We start from the raw sequence: 19087 nt of genomic DNA, 5'->3' as shown, positions 1-19087 counted from the left end.
CTGCCCCGCCGGAGCGTGTCCGGAGCCCCGGGGCCGCAGCCCCGCTGCAATTTGACACAGCCCCGCAGTTCTGGAGCCGCAGCCGGGCCGGGCGGAGCCGCCGCACCGCGCCCCCCGCGCCCCTCGCCCCCGGCCCCGCGGGAGGCGGCTCTGCCCGCCCGCCCCGCCCGCGCTGACAGGCGGGCGCTGCGGAGGAAGGGGAGGGCGGCCGCCCCGGCCTCACATGACCGCGGCCGCGATGGACGGAGAGCCGCCCGCGGGCACGGCCGCAGGTACGGGGGGATGCGGGTGCCGGGGCCGCCCCTCGGTGCAGCCGCGCCCGCCCTGCGCTGCCCGCCCGGGAGCGGACGCGGCTCCGCGCCGGGGTCGGGGCTGCGGGGAAGCAGAAAAGCTGCGGGGACGCAGAAAAACTGCGGGGAAGCGCCGCCGCCTTCCCCTCTCCCCCCGGGGCAGCAGGACCCCGCTGGCCCCGGCCCGCCCGGTGGCTGCTCACGGCCGGGCTCAGCGCTGCCCTCCGGGGCCATCGGGGTCCCTCCCCGTGCCGAGGAGCGGGGAAGGAGCAGGTAACGCCCGGGCCGCCGGGGTTACCTGCCCGGTGCCGCCCCGGTGGTGCCGCAGGCGCTCCGCTCCCTTGTGCGGGGCTGGACGCGGGCGCGGTCCCGAAGTTCTCCCGTGGGCAGTGACGCGGCCGAGCGCTCCCTCCGTGCCGCACCGAGTTCATTCCGTGCCCGCCCGGGAGCTCCGGGCACCTCGGACCCTCCCGCAGCGGGACAGCGGCACCGGCGGTCCCGGAGCCCCCGCTCCGAGCCGGCACAGCCAGCGGAGAAAGCGCCGGCTCCCAGCGCTGGGGTTCCAGCAGCGTGCAGCTGGGGCTGGGATGGAGAAACTCACAGCCAAATACTGCCAGCGCTTGTTGCGAAATGAGAGATGGAGGGAGCTCCTGGGTGAATTGAGGGAATAACGTGTTAGACTCCTTTAGCAGTTAAACTGAAGGAAACTTTTAGAAGTTCTCTTTGAAGTCGTTGAACTTTTGTACCTGCTCTGTCCATACTAATTTTTTGCTCAGTTTGGAAAGAAAACAAGTAGGTAAGCTTAATGCGTAGAAAAAAGGTTTGGTTGATTGTATTTAGAACCCTCTGTGAGTTTGCTCTTGTTAGGCCTGTGATGCTCCCGGTGCAGATAATGCTTATAAATAAATTATTTTGGAATATTTCCGTCCAGGACTGATGTAACATATTGAACAGCAGCCTTTGTGGAAAAAATGTCCTACTGTACCAAAGAGAGAGCTTGCTCAGGTATGTCTGTTATGGATTTACCATCTGCTTCAGGAGCCTTATAAAACAGTTGTCTCCAAGTATTCTTCAACTGATTAACTTCTGGTGGTGGTGCTTCTGTACCTTTCTGATCTCCTCAGCCTTCTTTAGAAAACCTGGTTTTCTTTGGCACAGAGTTTATGATGAACATTGAGAGAGGGTACATAATGATTTTGGCTAAAGAAAGATAATGCTGTGAATGCAGCAATGTTTTTTATTTTTAGAATCATGATGCAGGTTCAGAGCTCTTTGAAGTTTCACACCCATATGTAATTGTTTTTGGAGACCAGCAGCTTGTCAGTGAAATGTTCAGAGTAATGAGAGTCCTGATAGGTATCCCTGATGCTCCCCTTTGAGGGCACATACAAATGCTGTGGTTTTGATTTAGCAGTACTAAAAGTAGAAGTACTTTAATACAATCGAAGAGAAAAGAAAAAAGGATAATGTCCAGCTTGTAAAGTCAATTCTGCAGAGTGGCTTTTATTGACTTTTTTTTTTCCTTTTGCTTTTACTTCCATGTGAGTCTGTTTTGCAATGATCTAGGGAGGTAATGCAGGTGTTGGCTGTGGAGGGAGTGAGGTGTCTCCTTTTCTTCTGCTGTAAACCTTTAACTGGGTGTTCAGCCTGTGGGAGGCTGTACAGGTTACAGACAATATAATTTGCACATGGTTTCCCCCACAGTCTTCAAGTTTTATGGGTTGGTGCAAGTTGAGGGAGAAAAATTTACCAGTTGCAGACATATGGAATTGATACAAAAGGAGGAAAGCTTTAATAATTGCTTTTCAACAGGATTTGGGATAAGAATGAGCTTGTTCTAAATATAAAATGTATGAAAAGACCATTGGGAGGCTGTAGGGTCTGGAGTGGCAATGCCATTTTGAATGCTTAAATATTAACATCAAGCATAATCAGGAGGGTGAGAAACATGTAAGGAAAATGAGGAGCAAAACAAAGATAATATATTTATTTTCATGGGATATTCTTGACCTCTATAGGGATGGTTGGTTGTGGAAACTTGCCAGTTTTATAGTCAGGCTAAAATGTCCTTGTGAAAGTTTCCCAGAGTAGTTGTTTGGGTTATTGCTTGCTGGGTTACATTTCTGGGTGTGAATTTTTACACTTCCAGCATCTTTTGAAAAATGATAGCTTAGCAGTCATCCACTGAGCTGCTGGGAACCAGCCCTAGCGAGCATTTGACTTTTTGTCCCTGTAATCTTAGGGCACATTCCTGGTTGGATTTTTCTCTGCTAATCCTGTTATTTCTTCAAAGTAGCTGCATCTCACTTTATTGTGTTTGCTGCAGCTGGGGGCTGTGGCTCATGGCTGACTTGTGAATGGAATGTGTCCCTTGGATCCCCAGACCTGGGCAATCAGATGAATCAGTTGATGATCTAACAGCATAGTAAAAGAGCAGGGCAAGAGGCTTAAGGTTAGTTCTTTACTCACAGTAAATCTGTGTGACAAGTTGGTGTTGGGGTTTTTTCCTGCTGGAGTATGGGATGTTGTAGTTTGAGAAGCAGCAAGAGGCCTCCAGCTGCAGGGGACTGCAGAAATTCAGGTGCTTTTTAAGTATTACTAAATAAAGCTTGAATAGTGTCATCTATTTTTGAGTTGAGGAATAACTTCTCTGTTTCATCTTTAGCAGCACCAAGTGCTGAGTAACTATCTTAAACTTACTTGGAAAAAACCACCAAAAAACCCTTCCCAAACAAAAACCAAACTACCTGCAACACCAAAAAAGGGGAAATAGGAAAACCTAACCAAAGGAAAAAACCCCAGAAAACCCAGAGTAACTAGTGCAGAGTACATACTTGGCATCTGTGGTAATGGTGTTTTGGTTTTTTTAAAGGAGAAAAACAAAATGTTGGAGCCTGTTTCCAGCATCTAATTTTATGATAGTGTGTGCTATTTTATCTTGTTTTGACATTGTGGGTAGCTTGTATTTACATGGGAATTGTTGGGAAGGAGAAAGAAGGAGACTTAATTAGAGTGAAGCTAAATATGATAACTTTTCTTGTACCCAGTAAGAAATACAGACCTGCTTTCCATGTTGAACACACAGCTGTGCAGCACTTAGCTTTCTTAATTCTTTTGTTAATTCTTAGTTCTGATTCTTTTGCTTTTCTGCTTTTGAAATAAGAATTGCATGGTTCAAAACAATCCAAACAAGTTGTGTGCAGTTGTCTCAAATAAAAGAGTAGAGCCTTTAATAGGAAAAAAGTTTTGTTTGCTTTTTTTTTTTTGGTGGTACTTATGTTGTTTGGTTTTTTTTTTAGGGGATTTCAAATTATGTAATATTTCAGAAAACGAGAACTAGGATGGGAATCTGTTTGAATTTGTAGTTGAAATCTGCACCAGCTTTCAGGGAGGCTGATGTGGACGCTGGATTCTGGAATTATGGAGGAATGTTTTTGACATAAGGGGGAGAGGCATTTCCATAATTCCTGGGGCTTCTCATGAGAAGACAGAAAGGAAAGGGAAATGCTGATGAATGATATTTACATTGCTGCTTTGTAATTCCTGGCCCAGGAGTTGGTAGTGGAGTCCTCACTTTTTCCAGGGAAGAATCTGAGGTATCTGTGCACAAAACCAGTCAGTTTTCATATTTCCTGTGGGTTGGATCCCTCTGCTCTGCACAGCTGTGGCCTGTGATGATGGAGGAGAGATCTGAGCTGCTTTTCCTGAAGGTTTTGCTTCCTTACAGGCTCCTTTCTCCTTCTAGTAAAAATGCTACTAATATAATAAGTAATTCTGTGGCACCACCTACTTAAGCATGTCTGATAAATTTATCTGATTATTGCCTGGTGTAATAAGGAGTTGGTAGCATCAGCCATCTGTGAAATGAAGATAAGGCCTCCAAATTTGATTGACAGAGCTTAAACAGGGAAGGGAGATCAATGCTGTGATTTACCACCTGTGCTTCCAGCCCTGGCATCGCTCTGCTGGGTGTGCTTACTCACATGTGAAAACTCTGTGCAGCTATGCAGGAACTTGGAGTTTTGCTCTGGCTTTCATAAATGCATGATTTTGGAAATTTGGATGAGGAAACTGCTAACTCCATGGAAGGCAGATTGCTGCCCAGTTGTATCAGTGGAGTAATGAATGTTGAGCACTAACTAAAGCATGAAGTAGAGAAAATTTCTATTGCAGTTTTTCTCTGGGTAAGTTTCTCAACTGCCTTCAGTCCAAAGGCTATCTGACTTGTTGCAAAAAAAAAAAAAAAAAAAGAAAAAGTATTATGCAGTGTTTTCATAGCTGTTTTCTTTTACAACCAAACAAAAACTAGGCCATGCTTTGAATGCTTCTTCAGACTTTTAGTTCTTGTTATCTTGTTGTCTTGTTTGCATATGTATGTTTGTATATATTATTTTTAACTTTTATATCAACTTGTTTTCAATTGTATCAGGCCACTTCCTGATACCTTATTGACAACAGATTGAGAATCTGCTGTAGCAAAAGCCTGGCTTGTAGGAAAAAGCTGATTTTTATTTTGTCTGCTTCCCAGTGTTCCAGGGGAACCATTCCATACCTCATTTCTGTATCCACTTGCTGCTGTTTCTATATAAACTTTACCAGATAATGATCTGCTGAAAGCAAAGGGAATGTTTTCAAAATTAGCTGTTCTGCCGCAGAGGGTGCGTGATGGGAAGTTTTAAGTGTTCTGGTACAATGCATGTAAATCCTTTTACTGCCTGAACACAGGAGCTCATACCAATGAGTTCCCACTATTATCCACCATTCCTGGCCAGGGCTCTTGAGGCTGTTCCTAAATTGGCTCTTTAGTAAGTAGAATGAAAAATGGGCTGAAGAATAGCTCCAGTACATATTGCTCTGTAGGGCTGGTGTTAATGCCATGATAAGCATTTCCTAAAGCAGGTTAACAGCTGTTCCCAAGTCATTTTACTGTGTTCTCAGAGCTGTGTTTGTGGGTGTAGATTCACTCTGTCTTGTTGATACCAGGCATGCTGAGGTTATTAATTAAACAGTAATTATTCAAACTTGTTTGCATGGTTGTCTGGGTTGTATGATTTCACACATTTAGACAAGGTTGAGATGTAAAGAAGCTACAGAATATTTCAGGGAGAGTCAAGAGTGCGAACTGCTGATAAAGAGAGGTCATGTCCTGTAGGTGATTTTTAGAGAATAGTATGATAAAAACTGGGGAGAAATTACCAAGAAAAGGGCAACATGGCTGAATTGACAAAGGACTGTGGATTCTGGCCTGGTGGGGCATCACTCTGTGGATGTCTACTGGGTAATGGGTTCAGACCTGTAAGGAACTTCTGAGTCCTCAGCATCAGTTTGGTTCTGGGACTTAAAGATGGAACAGTGATGGTTTCATGGTTCACCCTATACATCTTTTCTCCTCATACCTGTTCTCTTGCCTTTGGGGTTCCAGGAGTTAACCAGACAATGCTGAGCCCTGTTCAGGGACTGGTTTGTGCTGTTGATGTCCAGCAGAAGGATGGGAAGCAGAGACTCAATAGGCAGGAGGAGATGTTGTGTGAGCACAGATTGGCACTGCTTGGGGGATTATTTGGGGTGCATTTTGAGTAGCCCCCTTTGGGAGAGGCCTCTGCAACATCAGCCAGTGGCTGGGCATCACAGAAGGCTCTGGAATTCTCTGGAGGGAGGTGTGTGTGCATTGGAGGAGTAACAACATCTGCTGTCCTGTGTTGCATTTCACTGGTGTGTCTTGAGCAGTTAAACCCAAGAATCACCAGGGTGGACACCCAGAGAGCTGCTCTGGAAATCCAGGATGCCTTGTGCTCTACAGGTGTTACCACTTCATCCAGCAAATCATCAATCAACACTGAATTAGTTTGTATTATTTTACTGCAGATTTCTGGCAGGTAGCTGGAAATCTTTAGGAGCTGCTCCATAGGTGGGGTTAGCAGCTGATATGTCTATTAAGGCAGAGGTGTTAAGACTTGCTTCTCTGAGTCACATTAGCAGGAATCTGAAGCCTGATGAGGCATGTGGGATAAGGTCATTTGTCCTGGATTTGGTTTGGTTTCATAAAGTCATTTTATGGAACAAATAGCAAAATGTCTGTTATGAAGTGATAAATCTGAAGAATTAAAGATTGCTTGTTTTCCCTGTTTATCAGGGCCTAGGGCACATGAAGGAGCAGGTAGGAAATCTTTATCAAGAGGAGGTCAGGGCTTTCAAGTCAAGGCTATGACTTCTTATCTTCCTTGAGTTAATCTGTTACCCAGTTAACAACTTTTTGAACTATGTATTGAAGCTGAAAGAAATGCTTCTTGCTTCTGTGGTGTTACTGTGTTCTCAAAATTGCAGATCTATTTAAGAACTTCTGCACCATGGCAAGGAAGGGATAATGGATCCTACCTGGCTCTTTAGGTACCTTTCATTATGGATTTGACTTGCTTTATGAAAGAGCTTGTTCACAATATGCCTCTTACAGAGAGGCAGCAACCCAGCTGCTCCAGACTGGAGAGCAGAACTCAGGCATGGAATGGACAGAGCCCAGGATTATACCCTCATTTTTCACACTATTTCCTATGTGTGGAATGGGTAGAAAAGAAAGGAGGGCTTTGAAAAACAATGTAAGCTTAGTTTACAGTCACATAATAGATGCAGTTATGAAGTCAGGGTGAGATAACAGGCTGCAGTCAGGCACTTGATAAGAGAACACTCTGAGTCATCAGCTTTGCCCCTTCTTTGATGTCATTTGTCCTCTGGGGCCACATTCTTAAGAGCCATCTTCTTTCACTTCTGCATCTGAGAGTCAGTTACTGTCCAAAGCTGCCCAGTTATGGCCAAATTTGCTGTCAAAAGCTGTTTGTTTTCTAGCTACAAGCAATGAAAGACAATAGGTAAGTTTGAAAGATTTTGCCACTTGCTGTGATTGAGGAATTGTTGGGTTGGGAGCCCTTATTAGGAACCTTTTCCCTCTGCTTTGGAACTTAAGTATGTTGACATAGTCAATTATTGTAATTCACACTCTCTGTAGCACACTGTCATAGAGTTAATAAAATTATGTCAAATGAAGTGTCTCCTTCCTTTGTAATGATGTGCAAAATTAATGGATTAAATTTCTGCAGCGTGGTAAAAGGACACATTTTTCTTTCCTTCCATGAGTTGTTCTAGGCAGGATCCAGAAGTGCTGAGCAAGGGTTTCGTTCATGTTGGCAGATCCTGCTGTGGTGGGAGCTGGACAGACAGGAAATGCAGGCCTCTTAGCTGATTCACAGAACAAATTTGGCCTGTGATTCTTTGCTTAGTGGAGATGTCTCTGTGACTCGATATAATTGGTGGTGCCCCTGGCTGTTGTGAGCAGGGAGGTACTGATGATGTGAACGTGTGAGAAGCAGCATAACCTCCCTGGGGAGTGGCCTGGCTGGGCTTCTGGTGGTGTTGCACCACTCTGGCAGCACCCAGCAAAGGAACAGAGTATTTTAAGGCTACTTCTTTTACTATATCTTATCAGGTCTACTGTTTTTTCCCTTTTTGTCTTGTAGATTTGGCAAAGCCTCCAGTAAATGAACCAAGGGAAGCGGAACAGTTTCTAATGCAGACGCCCCAGGGAAATCCACTGCTGCTTTCCCACACCCTACAAGAGCTCTTGAGCAAGGACAGTGTGCAGGTGGAGCTTATACCTGAGAAGAAGGGCCTTTTTCTGAAACATGTGGAGTATGAGGTTTCCAGCAAGGTAATGTGAAAAGGCTTTGGGCTTGCTGAGAATGTATCCTCCTAAAAATGTCTGTGCAGTTTCTGCTGGCAAAGTCCTGGCAGATTTAGATGTGCTGGATGATGCTGGTTTTCAGCAGACCAGTTGTGTGCACTGATTTTTAATGCAGCATTCCTGGGCCTTCCTGACTTGGGCCTCTGCAGCATGGACCATCTAACTGAGCTGTGAAGGATGGTCTGCAAGTTCACTTGCTTGAAAACCTGAACTCTGTACCAGAGCAGGTGTGTGACAATGGAAACGGAACGGTTTTGTAACAAACTGGTGTAGGTTGCTGGGTATTTCAAACTGAAATTGTATTTACAGTGCAAAAAAAAAAAAAAAAAAGTGGAGGTGCTGCTGTGTAAGCTGTGCATTGATTTATCCCCCTGGTTAATTGCAGAGATTCAAGTGCTCGGTGTACAGAAGATACAATGACTTTGTGGTGTTCCACGAGATGCTGCTGCACAAGTTCCCATACCGCATGGTGCCTGCACTGCCCCCAAAGAGGATGCTGGGAGGTAAACCTGCATCTGCATTTTGGGCTGCAGGGGGTTTGCTGCATGCTGCAAGTGTGATACTGTTGAAAAGAAAGGTTTAAAAGATTGAAAGTCTCGGCTTCTGCTTGCATCAGACAACTTTGAGAATCTTTCAGGTTCAGGTGGTCAGTCTGCTTTTATAAGTCTTTATAACCAAGAGTCTGGTTGTGGGAGCTGACAGGCTATAGGTATCCATTCTTTGGATTTTACTGCAGTGCTTTCTTTTTTCTTTCTGAGCTGCCATGTGAGGCACATTAGCTGAAATTTCGTGTTTCTTCCTGCAGCTGATCGTGAGTTCATCGAGTCGAGGAGGAGAGCGCTGAAGCGATTCATAAACCTGGTGGCTCGACACCCCCCCTTCTCAGAAGATGTGCTCTTGAAACTCTTCCTGTCCTTCAGTGGCTCAGTGAGTGTTTGTTAGCAATAGTCCTGAGCTTGCAAGTCTTGCTGTAACTGCCACAGCGTTCAGGATTGCTGTTAACCTGCATGGCTTTGCTCCCTGGGAGGAAGAGAATTTTCTCTCAGTAGGTGTTTCCACAGTGGAAAGTGGAAGGTAATTTCACTCAATGCCAGGAGTGTAGGATTTTGAAAATTATAACTATTCTTAGGCAGAGATGATGCTTTTCCTTAAATTAAATCTAACCTGGGTAAAGCTGTGTCTGCTGAGTTGTGCCTTGCTGCTGCAATGTATCTGAGACCTGCATGAACTGCCTGTGTTTTTTCATAGTTCCTTCATGCTCATTTCATTCTATATTTTCTCCAGGATGTACAGAATAAGCTAAGGGAATTGGTCCAGGGAGTAGGAGATGAATTTGTGACTTGCAGATTAGCTACCCAAGCCAAGGTATGTATATGAATTTCTTGCAACACATTGTTCTGGTTTAAATGGCTTTCTTCTCCTGGTGCTTCAGTTATGGCATTTGTGCAGTGATGGACACCTTAAGTAGGAGATATTTGTTTCTAGAGTTTGAAGGACTTGTAATTTTATTGAAAAGATCAAATAAACTTTTGACTCTTAATTGCCTGATATTTCTAGCTAAATTCTGGCTCATGAATATGATATAGATTAAACAATGAATCCTGCTCAGAACTCGTTTCTCTGTAATTACTTGTACTTGCATAACAAACAAATGCACAAATTGCACAATTTAAAAGGTAATGTCTAGATTGATGTCTTTCCCTTGTGCTCATGCCCTCATTCTGTCTTGTTCTCTCCCTGTGGGAGAGCAATTTGGACTGTTATGGAAAAGCTAGTTATAAATTCTCCAGATATCTGTTTATCCCAGTGATTAGTGCTATGACAAGTTTTAAGTTCACATCCACTGTGTTCATTGAGCAATTTCAAAGCAAGTTGTTGTTCAGGTTCCTGCAGTGCTTGCAGAAGGTTTTGCAACTGGAGCTTAATTCAGGCTTTTACCAGTGATAAACTGGTCAAAAAAAAGCTGAACTTTCAGTTTGTGCTTGACTCTGCTGGGCTGGGAGTTACCAGTAGGATCAGATCAGAACTTGTGAGCTTGAAACCTCACAAACGTTCTTTTAACTACATAGGAGAATTGCATATTTTGCCAGTTCTGTCTATGCTGGGTATTTGAACCTCTTTCTGCCTGTGAAAATTAGGGCTGTTTGTGTGACATGTGTCTTGGACACCGAAATGGGAAACTGTTCTCTGCATAATTGTTAGAGCACAGAGGGAGAGTGTGAGCGCAGGAGGGAAGCCTGTCCCTCTCTGCAGACTGTGCTGTGCCTCTGATTTACCCACCAGTAATCCCTCTGTACTCCTTCAGGACTTCCTCCCAGCTGACATTCAGGCCCAGTTTGCTGCCAGCAGGGAGCTGATCAGAAATATTTATAACAGCTTCTATAAGCTCCGGGACCGTGCGGAGAGAATCGCTTCCCGAGCCATCGACAACGCCTCCGACCTCCTCATATTTGGGAAGGAGCTCAGGTAGGTTTGCAGCAACAGGGTTTGCTGTTTTCTGATGTTGATTTAGAGCTCAAAACTCTTGTAAAGTTTACCTGCAAATGGTCTGGTAAAAATAGGTGTTTTAGTGCATACTGTAGGACATAATCAATTTTCCTTCTATAAAAGAAGGAAATGCACACTTTTCAATAAAGCTGCATTTTATAGAGTGAGGAATGAAAACAGAAATACCTTCACATTCAAGTACTTGTGTTATTGTCTCTCTCCCCAGTATGTACACAGTTAACTATGCATTTGTGATAGTAGCTCAGCACTGTGAGCTATTTAGGCAGATTTGGAACTGCTCTCTGCAAATAACTTTAACTGCTCAGTGGAATTTGTCTCCTAGATGTGACCATTGCTTTTCTCCTTCCAGTGCTTTGGGCTCAGACACTACTCCACTTCCTTCCTGGGCTGCTTTGAATAACAACACATGGGGGACTCTCAAACAAGCCTTGAAGGGTCTGTCTGTTGAATTTGCACTCCTGGCAGATAAGGCTGTGCAGCAGGTGAGTCCTTTACTTTTGTCCTTTATTTTTCCTTTTTGTAACATGAATGAAGTACACTGCTGCCCTGAATTTTATCTTGAATCATGAGCTCTGTGAACATAAGCTCTTCAAGAGTTAAGAGGGAGATTGCAGTCCAAACTCACATCCTCAACTAACAGCCTGCTTGTTCAAGCTTGTGTGAAATACCTGGACTGTGTTTAAATGGGGAAAAAATGTAACAGGCAAGGGAAAGGAAGAAAAAACCTGCTTTCTTTCTGAATTTTAAATGGTTACTGCACACATTAAGCTCACTATTAGGGTGAGTTGTCCAAAAGTGCCATGTTCCATTTTATTAATCTGCTACAGAGAACCCAGAATAACTTACTTCTGAATCAATTTTTCAGTACTTTAATTCATGTACTTAAACATTACATGAGAATCATTCAGACAGAAGCATCACATTCCAGTCTAAGTGCACAGTGTGGTAATGACTGTCAGAGTGATGTGAGAACACGACACTCTGGGAAGGAAAAGTAATAGTTTTGTCTTCAGTGCTCTTCATCTCATTGTGTTAAAACAGTCAGTTGTGCTTTTGTAGATCAGTCAGGCCAGGTCTCTTTCTCTGGAGTTTATGCTCCAGAGAGCTCTATTGATACAGGAAGAAAAGAGTATTCTATAAAATAAAAAAATTGGCAGTGAAATTTGTCTTGGTGTCTCATCTCTGCCTTCTGATGCATGAACTGTTATGGGGAACATGCAGGTATTCAGAGTTTTAATGGATTAGTTATTTTGTAGGAAGGGAAGATGAAAGATTGAAGGAATCTGCAAGAGCAGGGAATTCCAGGCAGAGTGTGCTGAAAGGACTGACATGCAGGCCTGTGAAACCAACTCCTCTTGTTCTAATGATCAGTCAGTTGGAAAAGCTGTTCCTGCCTCAGTCAGGTCTTTGTTCTGCACACTGAAGACTAAACACCCCAGTGCCATTGGAGAGATTTTTGATGCAGTTGTGTAAGCTCTGATGTGCCCTGGAGAGAGCAGTGAGAGCCTGTGTGGTGTGGGGGGGTGAAGGGCTGTGATGCCAGGCTGACGTAAAATGTACTTTTTCCTTGTTTTCTAGGGTAAACAGGAAGAGAATGATGTGGTGGAGAAGTTGAACCTTTTCCTGGATTTACTCCAGTCCTATAAAGTGAGCTCTGCTGTTCTGCCAACAAGAAAGTTGTTTAGAGCAAGTTTGTGCTCTTTAGAGGGTGTAACGCCAACTGGATGGAAAACTGTCTGTGAGGCCAGTTCAGAGGCAAACTGGGCATCTGGCAGAGGCAGGGGAGTGACTCTTGGCCACAAGGAGCTCTGTAGCCTTCCTGATAGCTCATCTGATGATGACAACTTGCCAAAGAGCAAACTCTGTGAGGAATTTAAAAATATGACTGGCTAAACTGTGTGGATCAGCTAACTTTTTGGTTTTAAATTTGGCTGCTTTTGAGTGAAAGCAATGAACTAGATTGTTGCTGATTTGCTCCTGGAGACATGAGTTCAGTTATGAATGAAAGGACTTTTTCAGCTGTATGTGGCAGCCTCTCCTGACATTCCCAGGCCAGGACTGAATCTGGAGGACTTGAGCCAGCACTTTAATTAATTGCCAGCACTTAATACTGAGAAGGTCAGAAAAGATAAGAGGCCTGATAAGATCCAAAATGTTGGCAGAAGTGATGCTCCAGGTTGCCTCTTAAGCTCACTGGTCTGAGTTCAAGCAGTTTTGTTTCTTAAATTCTTAGGTACTGGCATTTTTTGACCCTCTTGAAAACAAAGGAGCAAAAATCTGCAGCGTAGAAATGACACAAAGTGTGACCACACGTGTGTGCTCCTGATGTACTTGACTGTGTGTTTGCTGACTCCTGGCCCCACTGCTGTTTTCTTTTCCCATAAAGGACCTGTGTGAAAGGCACGAGAAGGGGGTATTGCACAAGCACCAGCGAGCCTTGCACAAGTACAGCATGATGAAGAAGCAGATGATGAGTGCCACTGTGCAGAACAAAGAGCCAGAATCGGTGGAGCAACTGGAGTCTCGGATTGTGGAGGTAGGGCAGGCAGAGCAAAGGGTGGGACTGGGCTCTGATGGTGCTGCTCTGGAACTCAGTCACGTTTGCAGACAGTTTTTGGATTGAGAGGGTTGCCTGTGCTTTGGGAAATCTGTGCTCCCCACTGTGCCACGTGGAAAATGTGTTGGTAGCACATAATTCGCAGGAGTTGTGGGAAGCATCAGTCTGCATGATGGAAAGGGCAATTCCTGCTGTATCAAATGGGTTCAGGAACTGCCTTTTTAGGGTTTTGGTATGTGTTTGGATTGCTGGTATGGGGAGGAATGCTGTTTTCTCCTGTTTCTCCTTTTCCCCATCCTCTTCCTGGTCACTGAGTTCCTCTTCTTTCAGCAAGAAAACGCCATCATAACCATGGAGCTGCGGAATTACTTCTCCCTGTACTGCCTGCACCAGGAGACACAGCTCATCCACATCTACCTGCCTCTCACATCTCACATTTTGGGGGCCTTCGTCAACTCCCAGATTCAGGGTCACAAAGAGGTGAGTTCTAGACTGTGTCCTTTTTCTCAAAATATGAATGAGAATTTGATTGGATTTGTTTTCACCCATTGGCCTTCATCCTCTAATCACCTGTGCAGTTGGGCTCTCTCAAAACTTAGGAAGTTCCCTGAGGTTTTTCCGGTTTGGGGTGAGGATCAGGGTTGGCCTCTAACCCCTCTAAAGGATGGTATCTTCTTGCAGCAAGTTTCTTTTCTTTTCTTCCTTTTCCTTTTTCTTTTCTTCCTTTCCCTTTTCCTTTTTCCTTTCCTCATCTGTAGCTGGCCTTACCCTGTGAGTAGTTGAAAAAGACCCAACCATTCAATCTCTACTCTGTAATGAATGATGTGTGTTTGTTAGATTAATCTGGTTTTTTTGCTGAGCTGCACAACATATTGTATGACAAGAAAACTTTCCAGGTTTTGCTCTAAAACTTAGAAAACTCCTTTTTGTTAAACCCTTTAATATTTCCCATATACAGACTTTCTTGCTTTGGTTATATTAGAAAAGTCTTTTCTCCTTCAGCTCCCTTCCATCCTTTCAGTGAAGGAGTTTGATGAAGGGAAATCTCCCTTCCATACAGGCTCAGGACCATGTTCATGGAACTGCACTGGTCTGACAGGAACATTCTGGGTGTAGTGAACTTCCTGAAAATACTTCAGCAAATTTGTTGTCTCTGTATGTCTGAGACTGCTGCTAAGATTCCATGTGGTGAGATTATTACCTGCTGTGTGGTCATGTCTGCTCTCTCTCCTTCTCCACTCACAGATGAGTAAAGTTTGGAATGAATTGAAGCCGAAGTTGAGCTGCCTTTTTGTGGGATCCAGCAGTATGCCAACTCCACCACTGTCACCTCCAGAGGGAAACTTCTTTTCCAATTAACGTTCCAAGCATCCCACACGGAGCAAGAAGGGCAATCAACGAAGGGGTGGGACCTCTACCTCCAATGAATCCTCCAAAACAGCTATTTTTATTTTTTTTTTTTTAATATTGCTGCTTTGAGCTGCTCTCTGATTTAGACAGACTGGATGTGGGGCAGAACATAATGGATACAGAGACAATTTTGTAATTTTGCAATGCCCTGGGGCAGAGCTGATGTTCATTCTCCTGCAGACACTCCTCATGGGGTCGGGACAGGGCCCGGCACAGCGAGTGCTGCAGGGTTTGTTGTTGCTGGGGCCTCTGCATCTTGTACTAACAGTCCTCCAGTGGTGTTTATCTGCAGCTGTGCTGACACATCTCTGCACGTCTCTCAAGTGCTGAGATGAACAGGATAGCTGAAGCACTTGCTTGTAGTGGAGATAAATTGCTTTTTATGCCTTGGAGGGCCTGTGTTAGGGATGTGTGTGCATGAGGAAAGCTGAAAGCCATCCCCCATCCTGTTGTAGGTGTCTGGATTTGATTTCTTACTGCTAGACCTTAGCACAAAATGAATGAAGTGGCTGGATTTTGTAACCCAGCTGGGCAGGGGTCACTGCTGCTCTGTGACAGGGATTTTCCTGACGGTGCTGGATGGACTCTATTGTCAGTTTGTTTCCCTTCATGGTTGAAGGGCACTCTGGGGAATTGCTTGTATTTTTCAGTTTGGGGCCAAAGACAGCTGGGTTCAGGAACTCAGAGGAGTTTGCCTGGCATAAACGAGAAAATAATTGACTAAAACATTCCGTAATTGTAAATCACTTGTACTACAGGAGTGGAACAGCTACAAGGTAGCTTGTTTGCTTTTTCTGGAGGTTCTGACCTCCATCTGGTGAGTAGCTGCTCAGATCTGTTGGAGAGCTGCTGACCCAAAGGCTGGTGTTTTCCTTGGTGTAATATCAGAAGTATCCTGCTGCACCAGCAGGCTGGAACACAGTGCTGATAAAGTTCATTTGCAAAAATTCAGTATTATCAGGATGTTATTGTCATTCTTCCTGGCTGTGGGTAGCATTGCAGTATGTTTGTTTGTGAAGGAGAGTAGATGATTAAGTTCTCATCTCTAAAAACACCACAGCCCTTGGTAATGGGGTTTTCAGAATGGTTTGTGGTTGTGATAAAGGGACTAAACACTCCCCACTTTGCATCTCCAGTGGCTTTGCCTGGGGAGGCAAAGGGGGAGAACATGTAAGTCATGTTACCTCAGGGGAAATGTGCACATCCTCCAGAGAAACTGATAATCAAACTGCAAACGTCTGCAGCAAAGCTCTGTGTGAACAGGACTCCCTGAACCTGACTTCTCTGGGGCCAAAATAGCTCCCCAAGGGGAATTTGTGACTTGGCTTCTTAGCATTTTCCTCGAATGGGTAAAAAAGGAAGCACATTAACAAGGATGAGTGCGTGCTGTTAATCAGAATCATTACAGTATTTTCCCACTGGGGAACTTCCCCATTATCAGGAAGTATATTTAAATCCTCCAATCACAAAAGCTTTTTTGGTTTGATTTTTTTTTTAATTTAGAAATTTCAGTGCAACATGAAACTCTTCCTAGCCCAGATGGAAATTCTGGATTAGTTTCTTCAGCTAGGAGCAAGATAAGTTATTTGCCCAGTTTTAGGAGACTGAATAACCATTACTCACACTCCTCAACATGGAGTAAATACACTGCTATGGGTGAATTCCTTGAGTGCTGGGCCTTAAGCAGCGTGTAGCCAACCTTGCACAGATTGCATTAAAGAGCTTTTCCCAACAATTCAAATGTTAACTCACTTTCCTCCTGCACATGGGCCTTGTCCAGTGAGATAGATGAACTGCAAATGGCTGTGACAGATTTGATTCTCTCCTGGAGATTTCCTAAGTGATGCAGAAGAAATTCTGCTCACAAGCTGGAGCAAACTGTCAGGGGAGGGAAATGTTTCTACAGTCCAGTTACAGAGAAGATACAATCTCAGGCATGGTACAACAGGTTTTTCTGCTTGACCATGTCTTGATTAGAAAGATGGTTTGTGGTTCGAGTGTGGAAAGTGTGTTACCAGACTTTTCCATGCTCTTCACATTATCAGAAGGTGCTGGCTGGTTATGGCTGGCTTAGTCTCAGCACCCATCCTCCCTCACTGGTTTGCCTGATGTGGTGAACAGTGAAATTGAGAAAGTACTGTATGTTTTGGGGCAAGATCTGATAATTTATGATGGGTCTCATAAGTTACTTGTTTGACTGGGCAGTGTTCTGTAGGAGTGCTTGCAAAGGACTAACCTGAATGGAACTTTGCACTTTTCACTCTTAAAAAAACATTACAATTTTGAAGATGATTTAAAATCAAAAAACAACCCCCCAAAAAGCAAACATCAAAATCACATTAGGGCTTTAGACTAACTCCTCTTTCCTGTTAGCCTTCAAGCACAAATTGTACAGTCCTAGTGCAGAGACTGTAACAATGATAGGCACATCACAGGATCTATAAGGAAACTGAAATTACCTTGTTTTGAGAAACACCCCATTCCTCCATTGTCAGCCCTTGTGTCTTTGAGGAGAGTTTTGGGGGTGGGCTTTTCTTGTTTTGGTTTTACTCTGTTCACAGGTATTTGCTGGCACTTTCAGAGTTTCTTTCATACTGGACTGTCAAGCTTGTTTCATTCCTAAACACATGCAGACACTATTTCATACAACCCTTAGTTTGCAAACCTTTCTTCTGGGAGATTGGTCAGTGTGCAAATAGCACTGTTTGTTTACCTCAGTGTGTGAGGGATTTCCTTACTGTTTTCATTTTGTTCAGTTTATGGATCTGTCAGACTTTGAGGGCAGCATCAAGCACAGCTTCCTTCCTCCAGAGGGAAGCAGCAGGGACTCAAGGATCCATCAAGCTGTCTGTCTGTCCTAGCCAATGTGGGGAAAACAGTTGTAATTACCTCCATGCTTTTGCCTTCTGCAGTAAACACTAACCAAGCCAGACTAATTGAGGAGTGTGTGCTGCCTATCTGAGATCTGATGCTCCTGTAAGATGCAGTGCCAAAGTGTTAATGTGCTTTTGTGAATGGAAGCTTTTCTGTGTGTGCTTGAGGTCAGGGGACTTTGATGTGCTCAAAGGAGTGATGGTAGAAAAGCTGCAGTGTCTGTCAGAGCAGTCCTGGAGGTACCAGGGTAGCAAACACCTGAGACCTTGAAAGGCTGCCTGAAAATTGTTCTCTGAAAAGGGCTCAAAGTTTTGTCACTCCTGAGGGCTTCTCCACTTCCAGCTGTGAAGTGGGAACACACAGGCTTTTTGTCAGTATCCTGTTGAAAGGCTCAAAACTCTATTTACAGTACCTTAAATCTTGTATCCTTCTTTCCCTCTCCTTCCATCTTCCTGGCAAGTTAGCTCAGCTGTAACATGTTCAAGGGTGCCTTGCTACATTCCAGTGCTTTTAACTCTCCTTTAACCATGCAAGGGTGTAATTCCTGGAATTGTAACAGGCTAATTTACACTCTTCTGTTTGTAAGAGCAGTATCATCCCAGCTCTTTGACAGGAGCTAAAAATCAGGGTTGGGGAAAGCACCTTCCTGAAAGGACTCACCTGACTGCAGACAGGATAACAAGTGCAAGCTTGAGCCATGCTTGTTCTTTTCCTACCCAAACTCCTGGAGGAACAGAATGTAATTCTGTGTGATTGTCACGTGCTGTCTCTCACCCAGCAATTTACAGTTTCCATCAGGAAATAAACCAAGGTATTTAACAGCTATTGGCTGCCAGTCATGCCCTTTCCTACCATGCAGTAAGGTCCAACTCTGTAAAAGCTGCTTGTCCTTTTGTGCTTATTCTATTTGCCCCAAGCCATTCTGTCTGCTAGAGCAGCCAGGAACCCTCACTGCCAGGTCAGAAGCAGAGGTGGGTATCTCTATTTACTCTGTAAATAAATGTGCAGCACAAAAGGAAAAGTAAGGTTTGAAGGTGTTAATTCATCCTCCTAAGTCTGAGCTGTGGCTTGCTGAGCAGATGAAGAAGGATGTTTTGAGTGGTATAAATTTTTCAAAACTGCTGGAAGGAGACAAGAAACAAACATAGTTCAGAGGGTGTGAATTTTGCCTGCCTGGAATATCCTGTATCTTTGCTTTGCTCAAATAGCCTTATGTATGAAGCACTTTATTCAAATGCAGGAATTAAAGAACTATTACTACAGCTGGTAGACTGGAAATGTTTACAGATCCTACATGACATTCCAAGATTCTATCTGTAAGTGTTACATGTGTGTAAAAGTGTTTGAAAAAAGGAAAAAAAAAACAACCTATGTAAGAAGTTACATATGTGACGTGTTATTTCTGGCATGATTGGATTAAACTTGTGCTGCCCACCATGCTGGGTTGGGTGATATCAGTGCTGAGCAGTCACCTGCCCTGGGACAAAGCCTGCAGCCCTAGGGGATGGCACTTTGCAATAGGAACTTGCTGGAAGTTGAATTTATTCAGTATATTTTTACCTGAAATGCTCAAATAGTTTGACTTCACAGCAGGAGCTGCAAGAGTGAAAGCTGGGCTGAGACAGGAGTGTACATCTACCTCTGGCTTGTGCTTTAACTCCCATAACCTCACACTGCCTTCAGCTGGAGGATCCTGAAGGAATCTCTGGTTTGAAC

At 44.2% G+C, this 19087-nt stretch overlaps 1 protein-coding gene across 5 annotated transcripts; it reads left to right on the top strand.

The window, feature by feature from the left end:
- Nucleotides 1-153: 153 nt before the first annotated feature.
- SNX8 (sorting nexin 8) lies at nucleotides 154-18754 on the top strand. 5 transcript variants are annotated; one of them, XM_064725683.1, is made up of 12 exons: nucleotides 191-272; nucleotides 1222-1295; nucleotides 7799-7989; nucleotides 8408-8525; nucleotides 8828-8949; nucleotides 9307-9387; nucleotides 10328-10488; nucleotides 10880-11012; nucleotides 12109-12177; nucleotides 12917-13066; nucleotides 13418-13567; nucleotides 14333-18754. In XM_064725683.1, the coding sequence occupies exons 2-12, from the start codon at nucleotides 1262-1264 to the stop codon at nucleotides 14444-14446; spliced, it is 1323 nt and encodes a 440-aa protein (XP_064581753.1). In that variant the 5' UTR covers nucleotides 191-272; nucleotides 1222-1261; the 3' UTR covers nucleotides 14447-18754. The 5 variants fall into 5 exon arrangements, with proteins under 5 accessions (XP_064581752.1, XP_064581753.1, XP_064581755.1 ...); XM_064725685.1 differs by having other exon boundaries at nucleotides 234-272; nucleotides 1158-1295; XM_064725686.1 differs by lacking the exon at nucleotides 191-272 and adding an exon at nucleotides 507-563.
- Nucleotides 18755-19087: the final 333 nt, after the last annotated feature.

Source organism: Zonotrichia leucophrys, chromosome 14 (assembly GCF_028769735.1).
Source record: "Zonotrichia leucophrys gambelii isolate GWCS_2022_RI chromosome 14, RI_Zleu_2.0, whole genome shotgun sequence".
NCBI lineage: Eukaryota > Metazoa > Chordata > Aves > Passeriformes > Passerellidae > Zonotrichia > Zonotrichia leucophrys.
This window is presented reverse-complemented; position numbering and strand designations above follow the sequence as displayed.

Excerpts from the sequence above, each read along its gene's own strand:
- SNX8 (XM_064725682.1), top strand. The coding sequence starts at position 224 with ATGACCGCGGCCGCGATGGACGGAGAGCCGCCCGCGGGCACGGCCGCA. Across the intron at positions 12,178-12,916 it reads ATTTACTCCAGTCCTATAAA|GACCTGTGTGAAAGGCACGA; the intron begins GTGAGCTCTGCT and ends TTTCCCATAAAG. Across the intron at positions 13,067-13,417 it reads TGGAGTCTCGGATTGTGGAG|CAAGAAAACGCCATCATAAC; the intron begins GTAGGGCAGGCA and ends CTCTTCTTTCAG.